General features: G+C 44.6%; 1 protein-coding gene across 1 annotated transcript; it reads left to right on the top strand.

Annotated features, from left to right (window-relative positions):
• The first annotated feature begins 442 nt into the window (after positions 1-442).
• On the top strand, positions 443-15,313 carry LOC115465638 (cystatin-like). The gene is made up of 3 exons (XM_030196267.1): positions 443-833; positions 5,946-6,059; positions 14,632-15,313. The coding sequence occupies exons 1-3, from the start codon at positions 600-602 to the stop codon at positions 14,707-14,709; spliced, it is 426 nt and encodes a 141-aa protein (XP_030052127.1). The 5' UTR covers positions 443-599; the 3' UTR covers positions 14,710-15,313.
• The last annotated feature ends 344 nt before the right edge of the window (positions 15,314-15,657 follow it).

Here is a 15,657-nt window from a genome sequence, read left to right on the forward strand (position 1 = left end):
AGGCATCGAGACATTGATAAACTACTTCCATATTGTGCTTGCTAATGGTTCTGCAGGAGCCAGTGTCCAGATCTACCCAGAATCTGGAAACTGTATTAGAGCTGTTGGATTCTAGTAATGGGTTCTGTTGTCAGCGAGGGACAGAGTTCCTCATAACAGTCCTGTTTTCGTGTTTTTATCTGATTTGTTAGTCTTCGTATATACTACATAAAAATACGTTTTGTAATATTACAGCTCCTCAAATGCATGTTTAGTATAAGCAGATTATAAAAGTTGATCTGAATAGCTAATTGGCACCTTTTAGCAAACTGGAAAAACAGTGGATATAAAGATGAGTCATAATCATGCAATGCTAGCAGGAATATTGGAAATAACAGCAGACAGCAATTTCCAGTATTTCCCTTTAACTGTTCCTCTTTTCTTTTGAAACTTTCAAGCTGCTGTCATGAACTGGGAAGAGGGTGGGAGAGATACTGGCACAGCTTGTGATTCCTCAAGCATAAATACTGGAGCAGCTGCTAGCTTATTTTATTCTCAGAGCTGAACCAGACTGTGAAAGAGAGCAAAGATCGAGAAGACAAAGTAAAAATTGGGCAAAGATGTTCAGTGTTTGGAAAATCTCCTTGCTCTTCATGGCCTCCCTGGCCCTCACAGCTGCAACAATTCCTGGAAAAAAGGACCGACGACCACTTGGAGGATGGACAGACGTGAACGTGACTGAGAATGACAGTGGACTTCAGAAGGCATTGGAAGTCGCCATTAGAGAGCACAATAAAGCCAGCAATGACCAATTCATCAATGTGGTCACTAATGTGATCCGGGCCAGAAGGCAGGTCAGTACGTATGTACTATTTAAGTCAAGTGATGTAAAAACTGGATTATAGCAGAGAAATGCAATGAGAAAGGGAGAAATGAAACATCCAGGCTTAATAGGCTCATAAGCATGTCCTGAGTCTCTGTGTTCTAAACATCTTTCTCATAGACTCAAAATAGGACGAAGTCTTTAGTGCACCAGTCCTTATTACTTAGTCTCAATTTTTCCCCTTCAGATGGATAAAATACTTTGTAGAACGATGAAATGCTAACATAGGGGCATATTTAGTAAAGTGAGCTGAGCAGTTAGCACGTGTATTAGCGCATGAGTGTGGAATCCATTCCTCTGCCAGCAGGACAGTGCAGGCTAAGTCATATGCTAACTGCATAATATATAATGGGGCAAGAAATGATTGAGTTATTGGTAATGAATGGGCATGAACAGCACATTGCTGTTAGCACATGGTATTTTACTACAGGCTGACACTTGTGTAGTTAGCATGGGTGCATTTACTACCTTCTAAATAGGAGATGGTAATGGCACCCATGCAATTTGCAAACATACTTAATACCGTATGGGGACATGATGAGACAGAAAAATACCAACAGGAGTAAAGCAACTAGCTGTGTTCGTAGCAAGCTGTGTTATTCAATTTACATATTAATAAGCTGTTCTCCATGCATTTGATGTTTTGCATCTCATTACTATGTAACTATGTAACATGTACTACTATAATATGATGCACATTAGGGTCCTTTATTTATTTATTTTATTAGGATTTATTTAAAACCTTTTTGAAGGAATTCACTCAAGGCGGTGCACAATAAGAATAAATCAAACATGAGCAATAGACAATTACAGCACTACAAATATTCAAATAACAATAAAAAGTAGTATAGCACTTACAATGTCAACACAATACATAATAAAACATTTTAATTGACAGTGGGGTATAAGCAAAGATAGAACATATAGATAGGTAAGGGAGTAAGAGGAGTTAGAAAGTAAGGTGACTAATTTAAAGAAAGTTCTACATGAGGTCAGAGAGATGGCTAAATATTATCTCAACTAGGGTAGAAGTGGATAAACATGCCCATTTGCAGTATGTGCAGCCTGTGTCACTCCTTGTGTGTGTGAGTGGGACTAACAAGTTAGTCACTTCTTCAATTAAAGGCCTGGTTGAAAAGCCAAGCTTTCACCTATATTAGCTTTAACAGGGCCACAACGCACTTAGGGGTCCATTTACCAAGCTGCTCTCTAGGTGCAGACAGAGCTCTTCATTAGACCTACAGCGACGATACAGAGACATTCAGAGATGCAGATGCGCTCTACATGCAGAAATGGAGCAGTAGTCTTCATTCAGTGATGGAGCTGTCCTCAACATGCAGAGATTGAGTTGTGCTCACCAGGCAAAAATGGATCCACGCCCAACCAGCATTGATGGAGCTGTGCTCACCAGGCATAGAAGGCTCAGCACATAAAGCTGTAACTGAGACCTTTAGGCAGAGATGGAGCTGTGTCCCGTCATCAGAAATGGAACTGTGCCCCACAAGGGAGCCTTGCCATTTGTGTTCAGAGTTAGGACACAGAAAAAAGGAGGGGTTTGCTCCTCATTCAGATATGGAGCCATTCCAATCTACAGAGAGGAAACTGGGAACAGCATCCTGAGATGGAACCGAACTGAGACTGGGACCAGTGAAGCATTAGTGGACTATACTAGATATGGTGATGTGGCCACCGGGTATAGCCAGAACCATGCTTGACAGTCAAATACCGAGCAGCGCATATGTGAAAAGGGGAAGACATGCTGTAAAGACAGTGATGGAGCTGCACTCCACGTGTACCAATGGAAAAAGCTCAACAGTCATGAAAGAGACAAATTCTGCTGATACCATAGAGCCACGAGCTAGCTAAGTAGCCATAGCTGTGTGCTGAGCTAAAGCTGTCACTGTGAGGCAAAGGCCAACAACAGACACAGGAACTGCCAGAGTCTGACACAACTGGAGTTGCTAACAGTGAAGGAATGCCTGTTGATGGAAAAAGACATAACCGCACTACCTGCCCAGCGGAGAGAGGGCACTCAAGACAGCAAAAATCTGACAGTATGCAGGTGCAGTAAGGCCAGGCAACCTGCTTAGCCCCCAACAGGAGGGTCCCAGAACAGTGGCCATGAAGAGGCCAGTGAAGGCGCCACAAACTGTCTTTTGCCGATCAGCAGCAAAAAACAGATGGCTGCAACTTGCCTGTTGCCCATGGGGCAACCCACCTGACACCTACTCCAAGCTGCAAGGGTACATCAGCATGAAGGCCAATAGTGTAAGCACTAAATAATCTGAAGGGAAATAGTCCATGCCAGAATGGTCCCAAGGAGGTTAATGGTGCAGAGAGCTGCGAGTTGGAAATGCCGCCATATGCTGAAGACAAAGTCCACGAATGCAGTAGAGAGCTGAAGGCTGACAATGCCACAAGGGACTGAAGAACAGGTCAAACAACCAGGTGTCTAAGGCTTTTGACACTCAAGAAGGAGAAAAAACAGTCCAAGTGGCATAGAGCCACAGCTACCACAACAAGGAACCTCACAATCCAGTACCTGGAGTAAATGCATCAAAGGGCAGCAAACATCCCTGCAAGCATGAGCACAAGCCAAAGTCTGCCTATGCAGCCAGGAAAGAGCAGCCCAGGTACGGAGTGGAGGAGTGGCCTAGTGGTTAGAGCACCGGTCTTATAATCCAGAGGTGGCTGGTTCAAATCCCACTGCTGCTCCTTGTGATCTTGGGCAAGTCACTTAACCCTCCATTGCCTCAGGTACAAACTTACATTGTGAGTCCTCCTGGGACAAAGAAATATCCAGAGTACCTGAATGTAACTCACTTTGAGCACAGGTACAAATCAAAGTAGGGTATACACAAAAAGTAGCACATATGAGTTGTCTTTTTCTGCCAAGTCATTTACTATGTTACCTTGAGCTACTACTGAAAAAGGTGTGAGCAAAATCTAAATAAATAAATAAATCATGAGGAGATGTTGCCCCTTAGCTAGAGGTGTGAAGGAAATACACTCTCCCCAGGAAAAGAAGACAGCCCATGCCAGCATAGCCAAGGTCTCAGAAAGAGAAGTGAACTGCAGAGTGAAAATACAGCCAGGAGGAATAGCCTGCAGAAGGCTGCTGAAAAGAAAGCTGCAAGGGCAGCTGAGAAGCTAAGAGAGACCGGGGAGCAGCAAGGTCCAGGCTTCCTCTGTGCGGGAATTCACCATGCAAGAAGGACCGCAAAGGCATACAAAAAACTTCCGCCAATCAAGGGAACCAGCACCATCCACACCACAACAGCCTGAAAGCCATTTGCTGTGACCAAAATGGCTGCCACCAACTGAAGAGAGGTACTGTAAAAATGTGTGCCAAAATCGCTCTCATACAGGCCCAATGGTACTGTCCAAAAACATAGGCAAACATTCACACAGGCTGCTCAAAAAGAAATAGTGTACTGCCGCAGTTGAACTAACCCGAACAGCACAAACCTGACAGAGGTGAAGAATGAAAGTTCACAGGCCTTTTGACTCCAATCAGGTGGCTGAATCCAGACAGCTGCAGGAGCACAGAGACACCCCTCTTATTCAGAATGTCACATAAGCAGAAATCTGCTCTCTTCCAGCATTATTTTTCCAAAGTTTTGTGAGGAGGAGGAGGAGGAAGGAAGTAGCAGGAAAAGGGGGAAGGGAGAGATCTGGCACCACCAGGTGTACCCCAGTCAGGCACCTCTACCGGCCTAGAAATCCCCAAGTTCATCTGAACCAGGGAACCTGGAACAGGAGCCACAGAAGCAGGAGAAACCAAGAGCTTGTGAGAGACCAACCATCGCCTGCTGGAGATAGAGAAGAATACTGATCAACCAAGGAGCATACTGGATTCATCTTCTGCTGCCGATAACAAGGAAGGACCCCTTAACAAACACCCTGTTTGAAAGCTGAGAAATAGAAAATAAATATAAAACCCCCCAAGAGTTATAAAAGCATTAAAACAGTGCGCCAACCATAAAACTGCAGGATGCCTGAGCACATCCCGCATTAGTTCTTAACGCAGCTTAGTAAAAGTGCTCCAATGTGAGTGTAACCCCTCTGTTTACTAAGCCACGCTAGCGGCTGCTGTGCACTAATACCGAAACAGCCCATTCACTTTGAATGGGTTGTGTCGGCATTGCCGCATGGCTTAGTAAACAGGGGGGTAAATTATTTGCAATCATTAAAATGTTAGTGTACAATAACATTTTTTATTCAACTGAAGTGGTGAAAGAAACAAAAAAAAAAATTAAAAAAACTCAGAAAATTTACAAAAAGTCTGTTACTGAACCTTTTTTTTGCCTGTGCACATCCCTGTTGCTAATCTAGGTTTTCTTTTTTTCTTTTTTTTTTTTAACATTATTATGGTCTACTTGGTAGGCATATGCATAAGATTTCACATTCCTAATATAAAAGGGAATAATATTTATTTTTGTATTTTTCTTTGAGAGCTGAAATAAGGGTAAGAGACTCCTGCTGAAATATATTCAGTGCTGAAGTGGTTATCAATTTTTAAGTAGTCCTATCTAACCCATTAGGTATACAAACGCTGGCACTTAATATGGCCAATACCTCCATATTTGCCAGATTTGCCCCAACGTCTCTCACGGATTACTCTAGCATTAACCGAACAGTGCCATGGTAGTCAAAGGACATAATCAGCAGCACTTCCTGGTTAAGTGCCGCTGAATATTCCCTCCGACCCTCTGATCAGGGTTTAGGCAGGCAGAAGCCTCTCTTGCCCACTTAAACCCCTTTGAATTTCTACTGCTTAGTTTCTGGCTTTTATTGTTCCTTTCTTGCCTGAAACACAAGATATACAAACCAAGGGGTCCTGTTAGTAAGGTGTGCTAACGGATTTAGTGCACATTAAGTGCCATGCAGCCCATAGGTATACAATGGGCTGCACGGCATTTAGCGTGCACTAATCATTAGTGTGTGCTAAATCCATTAGCATACCTTAGTTCAAGGACCCCTAAATGTGTTAGGTATAAGAAAATTTGTGTATTACAGATAGCTTCAATTGGCCAACATAAGACATTTTGCCTCGTTTATAACAATTTCCCTGTTTTTGCAGATTGTCGCAGGAATGAAATACTCTCTCAATGTTCAGATTGCTAAAACAGACTGCAGAAAGTCAGATTCTACACCTGAAAATTGTACCGAGAGTGAATTGTCAAGATTGTCTCAGGTATGTAAAATAACTATAAAGATGTGGTAAGAAGACCTTATTCCAACCATCAGGCTGCTGGTGGCCTTGTATGTATGTATCTTGGTCACAACAGCAGTGCAGAAGGCCCACTCCTTCTATAGGAATTGTGCAGAAAATGAATTTATCAACATTGCCCCAGGTATTAAAGGAAAGTTACTCATCTGTAGCAGATGTTCTCCAAGGATAGCAGGGCAAATATTCTCACAGATGGGTGACATCATCCAACAGAGCCCGGTGCAGACACTGACCAGAGAGATTATTGTAGAACTTTCTATCAGTGTCCCACTGCACATGCACTGGTGCATTCCAGGCAAGCGTAGGTCCCTCAGTCATATAAGAATACAACTCCAAGGGGAGGTGAGAATACTTTGCTTTCTGCGAGGACAAGCAGGCCATCCATATTCTCACAGCTGGGAATCCCTTGCTACCAGGCTCACTGAAAACAGCAATGCTAGGATGATATGGACTGAAACTCAATTAACCTGAGACTATTTATATACTAATTATGAAGGTGCAGCCTGGAACCAAAGAAAACTGGGCCTAGGGGGTGAGTTGGATTCTAGAGAGTGAACAAATTCTTCAGGACTGCCTGCCTGAACCTGCTGTCATGTCGGGTATCCTGCTCAAGGCAGTAATGAGATGTGAATGTATGGACAGATGACTACATCGCAGCTTTACAAATCTCCTCTCTGGAGGCTGACCTCGTGGGCTACCAACATAGACATGACTTTAACATTATGAACCTTAACATGAACCTCTAGAGTCAGCCCAGCCTGAGCATAAGTAAAGGAGATGCAATCTGCTATCCAGTTAGAAAGTGTGTGTTTGCCGATGGCTGCCCCAATCCGGTTTGGATCAAAAGAAACAAAAAGCTGGGTGGACTATCTATGGGCTTTGGTTCACTCCAGATAAAAGGCTAAGGCTCATTTGCAATCCAATGTATTCAGTACACTCTCACCAGGATAGGCATGTGGTTTTGGGAAAAATATTGGCAGAATGATTGGTTAAGATGGAACTCTGACACTACCTTAGGAAGGAACTTAGGATGTGTGCAGAGAACTACTCTATTATGGTGAAACAGTGTAAGGTGGATCAGGGACTAGGGCCTGAAGATGACAGGAATCAAGTGGCTCGAAAGGAGCTTTCATCAGCTGAGTGAGTACAACATTGAGATCCCATGACACAGTTGGAGGTTTGATAGGGAGTTTTGTCAATATCAAACCTCTGATGAAGCGAACAACTAGAGGCTGTACAGAGAGGGGCTTACCTCCTGCACTAATTGCACTGAGATGAACCCTTACAGAGTTGGTTTTCAAACTAGACTCAGAGAGGAGCAGGAGGTATTCAAGCAGTTTTTGTGTAGGGCAAGTGAGGGGATCAAAGGCCTTGCCCTCAAACCAGATGGCAAACCTCCTCCACTTAAATGAGTAACATCTCTTAGTGGAGTCTTTCCTAGAATCCAGCAAGATGTGAGAGACACCCTCCAGCAAATCTAAAGATTAGAATTCTATGCTTTCAACATCCAAGCTGTGAGGGCTAGGAATTGGAGGTTGGGGTGCAGAAGGGATCTCACATTCTGCTTAATGAGGGTTGGAAAATACTCCAATCTCCACTGATCTTGGAAGAGGAAGAAGAGGAATCCAGATCTGCCTCAGCCAGTATGGGTTCCCTGGTCTTGCTTGAGTTTCAGCAAAGTCTTTTCTATGAGAGGTATTAGAGGATATGTATACAGAAGACCCCCCCCCCCCCACCCCTCCAATGGAGGTGAAAGGCATCTGACACTAGTTTGCCATGTGATCTGAGCCTGGAATGGAACTGGCAGACTTTGTAGTTAAAATGAGTGCTAGGAATTGGAGGTTGGGGTGCAGAAGGGATCTCGCATTCTGCGTAATGAGGATCGGAAAATACTCTAATCTCCACTGATCTTTGGAAGACAACTCCAAAAGAAGAGGAAACCAGATCTGCCTCAGCCAGTATGGGTTCCCTGGTCTTGCTTGAGTTTCAGCAAAGTGTTCTCTATGAGAAGTATTGGAGGATATGCATATAGAAGACCCCCCCCCCCTTCAATGTAGGTGAAAGGCATCTGACACTAGTCTGCCATGTGATCTGAGCCTGGAATGGAACTGGCTAAAAGATCCACTGAGGAAGTGCCCCTCTCTCGGAAGATCTTGCAAGCTATGCCTATGATGAGAGACCACTCATTTGATCACAAAACCCTGCTCAACCTGCCAGGCATCTGTCCTTTCCTAGTAGGTATGTGGCTCGGAGGACCATTCCGTGAATAAGAGCATACTTCCACATCCTCACTGCTTCCTCACACAAGAGGTAGGATCCTTTACCCCATTCACATAGAACATTGCAATCTGGTTGTCCATTTGAGTAATAATAATTTGATTCTGTAGCCATTCTCTAAAAGCCTTTAGAGCGTGCCAAATGGCCCTCAGCTTGAGGAGGCTGATATGGAAACCTGTTTACTGAGCAGATCAATTCCCTTGGGTGTGAAGCCCATCTATATGAGCTTCCCATCCCAGGAGAAGGTAGTGACGGCAACTGGCCTTGCTGAGTTTAAAGGGGGTCTGGATAGATTCCTGAAGGAAAAGTCCATTGATCATTATTAAGTTTTGGGTTTTTGCCAGGTTCTTGGGGCCTGGATTGGCTGCTGTCGGAGACAGAGTGCTGGGCTTGATGGACCTTGGGTCTTTTCCCAGCGTGGTGGTGCTTATGTGCTTATGTTGGATGCATCCGTTGTTAGCAACTTCTGAGGTGGTGGAATTTGGAATGGTAGTCCCATGGTCAAATCTGATCAAATTGTACACCAGAGAAGGGCATCAATCAGCTCTTGTGGAATCCGGACTGAATCCGCTAGAGTCTCAGCTGCCTGAGACCACTGGGAAGCTAGAGTCCATTGGACTGCTCTCAAATGGACCATGCTGTGGGAGTGACATATACTGTTGAGACCATGTGGCCCATCAATCTCAACATTTGTCGAGCTGTGACCTGCTTGCTGCTTCGGACCTGCGAGGCCAGTGCTGTTAAGGTCTCTGCTCTCACTTGTGGGAGAAATTCCCGAGCCTGCAATGTAATATGCAGGGTTCCTATGTACTCCAATCATGTAAGCGGGAGAAGGTGGAACTTGGGGTAGTTTATGATGAACCCTAGTAACTTTAACACCTGAATAGTTAGGCGCATTGACTCTGTTGCTCCATCTTGCGATATGCTCTTGACCAGCCAATCGTCCAGATAGGGAAACACATACACTCCCAATCTGCAAAAAAATGCTGAAACTCCCACTAGACACTTGGTGAATACCCTGGGATCTGACGCAAGGCCAAAAGGCAGAAACATGATTCTGGTGGTGGTGTTTTCCTATTTGGAATCTGAGATAATTCCTGAGACTGGGAAGTATCAAAATGTGGGTATAGGCTAAGTCCAGAGAGCATAATTAATCTTTTTCCTGAATCTTGGGAAGAAGGGTGCCTAGGGACATCATCCTGAACTTTTCTTTGACCAGGAATTTGTTCTGGCCCCTTAGGTTTAGGATGGCACGAATTTTCCCCATCTTTTTGGGCACAAGGAAGTATATGGAATGGAATCCCTTCTCTTCCCCTGGTGGCATGGGTTTGACTGCATTGGCCTATAGAAGGGTGGAGATTTTATCTACAAGTACCTGCTTGTGCCAATAACTGATGAACGATGCTCTTGGTGTGCAATTTGGTGGTCTTTGATGCCAATGCCAGTTGTAACCAAGACGGACTATTTGAGGAACCCACTACCAGTAGGCCGACCAGAATGGTTACTTTGAGTATAGCTATGCTCTCCTGAAGCCAGCCAATAGCTTGTCCCTTGCTTTGACTGTGGAGATGGCTGAGACTTCTGAGGTCAGGGCTGGTAAGGCTGAGAAAGCTGGGCCTTAGGGTGAGAAGGCAGTGGAAACCTTCGCCTTTGAGAGTAGTAGGGCCGCCACCTAGGCCCACTTGAAAACCTTCGAGATGAAGAGGTTGCAGCTGGAGGGTGCCAAGATAGGGTTTGGATGGTATCAGTATATTTCTTTATCAGGTCAGTGACCTCCTCCACCTTATCCCCAAATAGATTGTCTCCTTGGCAAGGCACATCCGCCAACCTCTCTTGAGCTGCTGACCCATGAGATTCTGTGTATCTCCACAACCATGGTGGAAAGTCTGGATGCAATGTGAAAAGAATTGTTCATTCCCCTGCCCCTGGCCAGATACTTCCTACACTCCAGCTGCTTACTGGCTAACTGGCGAAGCTCTGTGGCCCACTCATGTGGGAGAGAATCAGCAAGATTTAGTGTACTACATAGCAAAAACTGCAAGTGAAGGCTAGTGCAGAGCTGGTAGGACTGGATGCAGGCATTAAGCTTCAAGCCCTGAAAAGCTTTCCTCTCAAATGAGTAGTATCTGAGCCTCTCTACATGGGGGAGCTGAGGCATGAGTCCTGGAGCTCCTAGCTCATTTGAGTGTGGATTTGACAAGCAAAGAGTGGTGAGGCAGTTGAGCCCTCTCGTATCCGGGAGCCTTCTGGATATGACAGTGAGTATTCACCTTCTTAGGTGTGATCTGCACTGAGAGGCGAGATTCTCAGTTCTTTATCAGTGCATCTTTAAGGATAGGGTGCAATGGTACCATGACCCCTTCCTTAGGAGGTGACTCATAGTCCAGAACAGATAACATCTCTGCCCTCGGCTCTTCCTCCATCTCCAACTTAAATGGGATGGCAGAAGCCACCTCCTAGATGAAACTAGTGAAAGAGAGACCCTCATGTGGAGATTTACATCTCTCTTGAGGTGGAGAGGGATCAAAAGATACCTCATAAGGTTCCTCCTCTGAGAAGTAATGAGGATCTGCTTATGAGTTCCATAAGTCATGTAAGGGGGTGGGATGGGGAGTGGTCCATAGCCCTGTTCACATCCAGGGTCCCCACTGAACATGTGTTTCTCCTGGTACTCCCTTCCCCCTCTTCGCTCAATGCATGCACACTTGTATCCATGGGAGCAGATTCCTCTGAGGTCCTGGTGTAGAGATCCTTTCAAACTATCACTCAGATAGATATGGCATCTCAAATTCTCTTAACTAACAATACAGGCAAAACAATTACTGATTTGGAAATGTACAGCATTGAAAAACCACCATAATATTTTTCCTTTTCCTTTGTCTGATCCCTTTCAATAATAACCAGTCCGTTTGGGCAAAGGGTTTCCAAGTGTACGACAAACTTATTCCCATCTAACTTATAGTCTCTCTCCTCGGGGATTCCTTTCCACATATCTCCAAACCAGAATTATCTAGCACACAGTACTTATTGAGTAGGGCTCTTCTCTCATTGTCCTTTCAGCTTTAATGGTCAAGCTGATGCTCCACTCCTTAATTCCTTAGCAGAGGGGTGGGTAAAAGCTCTGCCTAGTACATTCACTTTACAAGTGTTGATGCCCATCTACAAGTCGTTGGTGAGGCCCCACTTGGAGTATTGTGTTCAGTTTTGGAGGCCGTATCTGGATAAAGATGTAAAAAGACTGGAAGCGGTGCAAAGAAAAGCTACGAAAATGGTATGGGATTTGTGTTGCAAACCGTACGAGGAGAGACTTGCTGACCTGAACATGTGTACCTTGAAAGAAAGGAGAAACAGGGGTGACATGAGACAGACGTTCAAATATTTGAAAGGTATTAATGTACAAACAAACCTTTTCCGGAGACGGGAAGGTGGTAGAACTAGAAGACATGAATTGAGGTTGAAGGGGGGCAGACTCAGGAGTAAAGTCAGGAAGTATTTTTTCACAGAGAGGGTGGTGGATTCGTGGAACGCCCTCCTGCGGGAGGTGGTGGAGATGAAAATGGTAATGGAATTTAAACACAAAGAAATCCTGTTTAGAAGGAATGGATCTATGGAATCTTAGTGGACATTGGGTGGTGACACAGGTATTTAGAGAATAAAACTGGTGCAGGGCGGACTTCTACAGTCTGTGCCCTGAGAAAGGCAGGGACAAAACAAACTCGGATATACATATAAAGTATTACATACCATGTAAAATGAGTTTGTCTTGTTGCGCACACTGGATGGACCATTCAGGTCTTTATCTGCCGTCATTTACTATGTTACTATGAGCATTCCCATTCAAACTCCTCACTGTACTCTGATTGGACTAAGCGGGTCTGTGCCTGTCTCGGCTTAGTGGAACTACATCCATGCCCTGATGAGTGCCGAGGTATAGCCCTACACTACTCCAAGGAAGCTTCCTCCCCTGACATCGACAGTGGTACTGCCTGTGTTGATGTTCACATCCTTTGAGATGCTGGCATCAAGGTTTTTCCCACAGGCATGGATGGAGCCTCAGGAAGAATCTGGGGCTGATCAGCAGTTATCGCAAGCACCTCAATGCCTGATTGGATTGCAACTGCATCATCTGTGCCAGCTCCTGAGTATGGTTCGGAACCGCTCATCAAAGGTAGGCATTGGCAGAGGCAGGGGAGCTGGAAGGGAGGCAGCCTGAGAAGGCATCAGTGCCGAACCGGAAGCGGGAATCTGGCTGCTTGGAGACTTGCACACCTGCACCTCTTCCAAAGTTGGGGAGTGCTTCTCTCAGTGCCGACTCTTCTCAGATATCGGTGGTCCCAATGCCCCAGAGTTCCCCGCACCATGCATCAATGAGGGCCAATGCTTATTCTTCTTGGGCTTTCCCTGATGCTCAGCACTGTGGTCCTTCAGTGCCGACAAAGACTACATCGAACCTGTATGTGCCCTCAGTGTCAGGTCTGATGCTGACTGGTCCTGGGGCCTACTCTCAGTGCCTGATGTCGAGAGAGATGGAGACCTTCTTGATGCCAGTGCACTCCTAGTGGTAGAAGAAGTCTTAGCAGCAATCAAGGTCTATGCTACTGGTGCTGATATCGATGTATTTACCTTCAAGGAGCCAAAAAGTCTCTCCTGTCGAACCTGGTGTGCCCTTTGTGTCCTCAACTGCATTTGCAGAGAGAACAAGAATTAGGCTCATGGTCAGGCCCAAGGCACCCGATGTACCAATTGTGCAGGTCCATCATGGAAATCACCTTTTGACCCACTGGGGTCTTCCTGGACATTGAGAAAAGAATCCCGGCCAAATTAAACTCCTCAATTGTGAACAGTAAAAAGGGTCTGCATTCATATTGAGGCCGGTGCTCTGGCCTAAAAGGGCCTAGCAACCGGCAAAACAGAAAGGAAACTTTAAGAGCTGAAAACACTACAAAAAAATAAAAGGGAAAATAATAAAATTATGAGTTAGGACAAGAACTACCGAAAGGGACAAAAAATACCCACATGGGAAAGCACAAAAGATTAGAAAAAAATCTTGCACTGAAGAACCCAGAGTGGAGGGGTAGCCTAATGGTCAGTGTAGTGGGGTTGCAGACCTGGGGAACTGGGTTTGATTCCTCCTGCTGCTGCTTGATGATCAGCAATGGGTTGAGATCCTGGGGAACCAGGTTCAATTCCCTCTGCAGCTCCATGGGCAAGTCACTTAACCCTCCATTGCTCCAGGTACAACAGTAGTATAATGTACTACTTAGACTGTGAGTCCACTAGACACAGACCCAGTACCTGTAAAATGAAACTTCCTTAGGGGCTGTGTGCTTACTCCAAATAATCCATCACAATTGGTTTTCACATACTAGCAGAACTTGACATGTCCCAACCTGGATGTCTCAGTTCCAAATGAAGCTCTACATCTTTTAGGCCTCCATTTGTTGGCACTTGGATCAATCACTGCTGCCCTTCTTAACAATTTTGTTGTTTGGTCTTATCCCAGTACAAGCAACATTAAGTCAGTATAATTAGGTTTTAACTGATAAACACCAATAAAGCACCCCCATAAGCAAAAGAATTAAAAACTGTGTTTATTTGATAAACACGGTAAAAACATCACTTCCTTTAGTACTCGCTCAGCCCTCTCCTGCTTGTTTTGTGTCTGTCAGATAGGGGCCAGTCTAGTAAAATGTGTTAAGTTTTGGGATTAATGAGCTATAATGCAGACTTTTAATGCACCTCAAGCTCAAAATGAATGCTGCATCAAGAAGGGTCATTCCCACAATTTTTTATTGAACGATGTGTGTTAATATTTGGATTAATGTGTGGTACCTACTCCTGGTTAACGCAAGCGCACTGTATAAAGTGCTCCCATGTTAACAGTGCATTAGTCAGTTAGTGCATGGTAGGTATAACGCACTACCTGGTTAAAGCTTCCATACCCACTCTCCGCCTATGCCATGCCCCCTGAGTGAAAAATGTACTAAAGTACGGTTTAACGAATAGAAACAGGTAAAATACCACAAAGCTCTTTAATGGCTGTCTTCTTGTGTTAACTGAGTAAGACCCATAGTAGAAAGTAGAAAGGGCCCATAGTTTTCATGCCTTTTCTACATTAATGCTATAACAAAATATGCATATTTGATGTCACTAGAAAGGTACCCACATCCCTACTGACTGCAGCTGATGTTATTTCAGACTTCACTTGTGGATGTTTTCTTGGAATGTAATCAACTGTTTTTCTTATTTTGTCCAACAGCATAAAAGGTGCAGGTTTGTTGTGTACCTTGTCCCTTGGCTGAAGAAAGAAGAACTTAAACAAAACAACTGTGACTAAGATATCACAGCAGGAGCTTCAAACCAGATGGCTTTTGGCTATTGTTTATAAGAAAACAACAGCATCTCCATTCCTTCACTCTCATTTTTGCTTGTAGCAGTGGTGTAGCCATGGGGGGCCTCGGGGGCCTGGGCCTTCCCACTTTGGGCTCAGGCCCCCTTCAAAACTGTGGCGCCAGATGCATGGCTGGTGGGGATGCCCAAGCCCCGCCAGTGAAATAGATGCGCCCATACTGTTGAAGCAGCGAGGAAGCTGGCAAAGTGCTCCAGCTGACTGTGTCAGCACTTCCGTGTATGCTCAGTTTATGCATTGAACTAAGCATGTGCGGAAGTGCTGGTGTCAGAAGCGGGAGCACCCTGCCAGTCTCCTCGCTGTTTAAGTAGTACAGGTGCAGCTCTGGCAGAGAATCTCTTGAGCATATCCGCCAACAAAGGTATGATTCAGGGGCAGGGGGTGGTAAAGACTTGCCCCCCCAACCCCCCCCCCCCCCCCCGAGTTCTGGCTGTACCCCTGGATTGTAGTGCTTTCACTATGATGCTGACATTTGCAAGGAGAATTTTTGTATTCATTTTCCTTTTATACAATAATAAAATCCCAAAAGATATGGTCTTTTTAAACATTTATTTTCAGTATCTGTAAATATGTGCCAAAAACTGTTAATATTATTATTTGCAAAAGAAAAAAAATCCACCAAAAATAGGGGGGAAAAGTTCAAAGAGGTGGCAAGTTAATAGGATTGTACAGGTCTGAAATAGTGTCCCCTATGTCCAGAGGTTTCATTCTCTGAAACATAAGGAAGGGGAATAAAAACCTACAGAACAATTTGCAGAACCTAAAACTTCTTGTAAATAAGGAAAAGTTCCATAATGCTTCTCATTTGAGTTTTCGGATGATTTTTCCCATTCACTTTTTTCATTACAATATTGAGGAGGGAAGTTATCAAAGTGT

This window comes from Microcaecilia unicolor, chromosome 3, assembly GCF_901765095.1.
Source record: "Microcaecilia unicolor chromosome 3, aMicUni1.1, whole genome shotgun sequence".
NCBI classification, from domain to species: domain Eukaryota; kingdom Metazoa; phylum Chordata; class Amphibia; order Gymnophiona; family Siphonopidae; genus Microcaecilia; species Microcaecilia unicolor.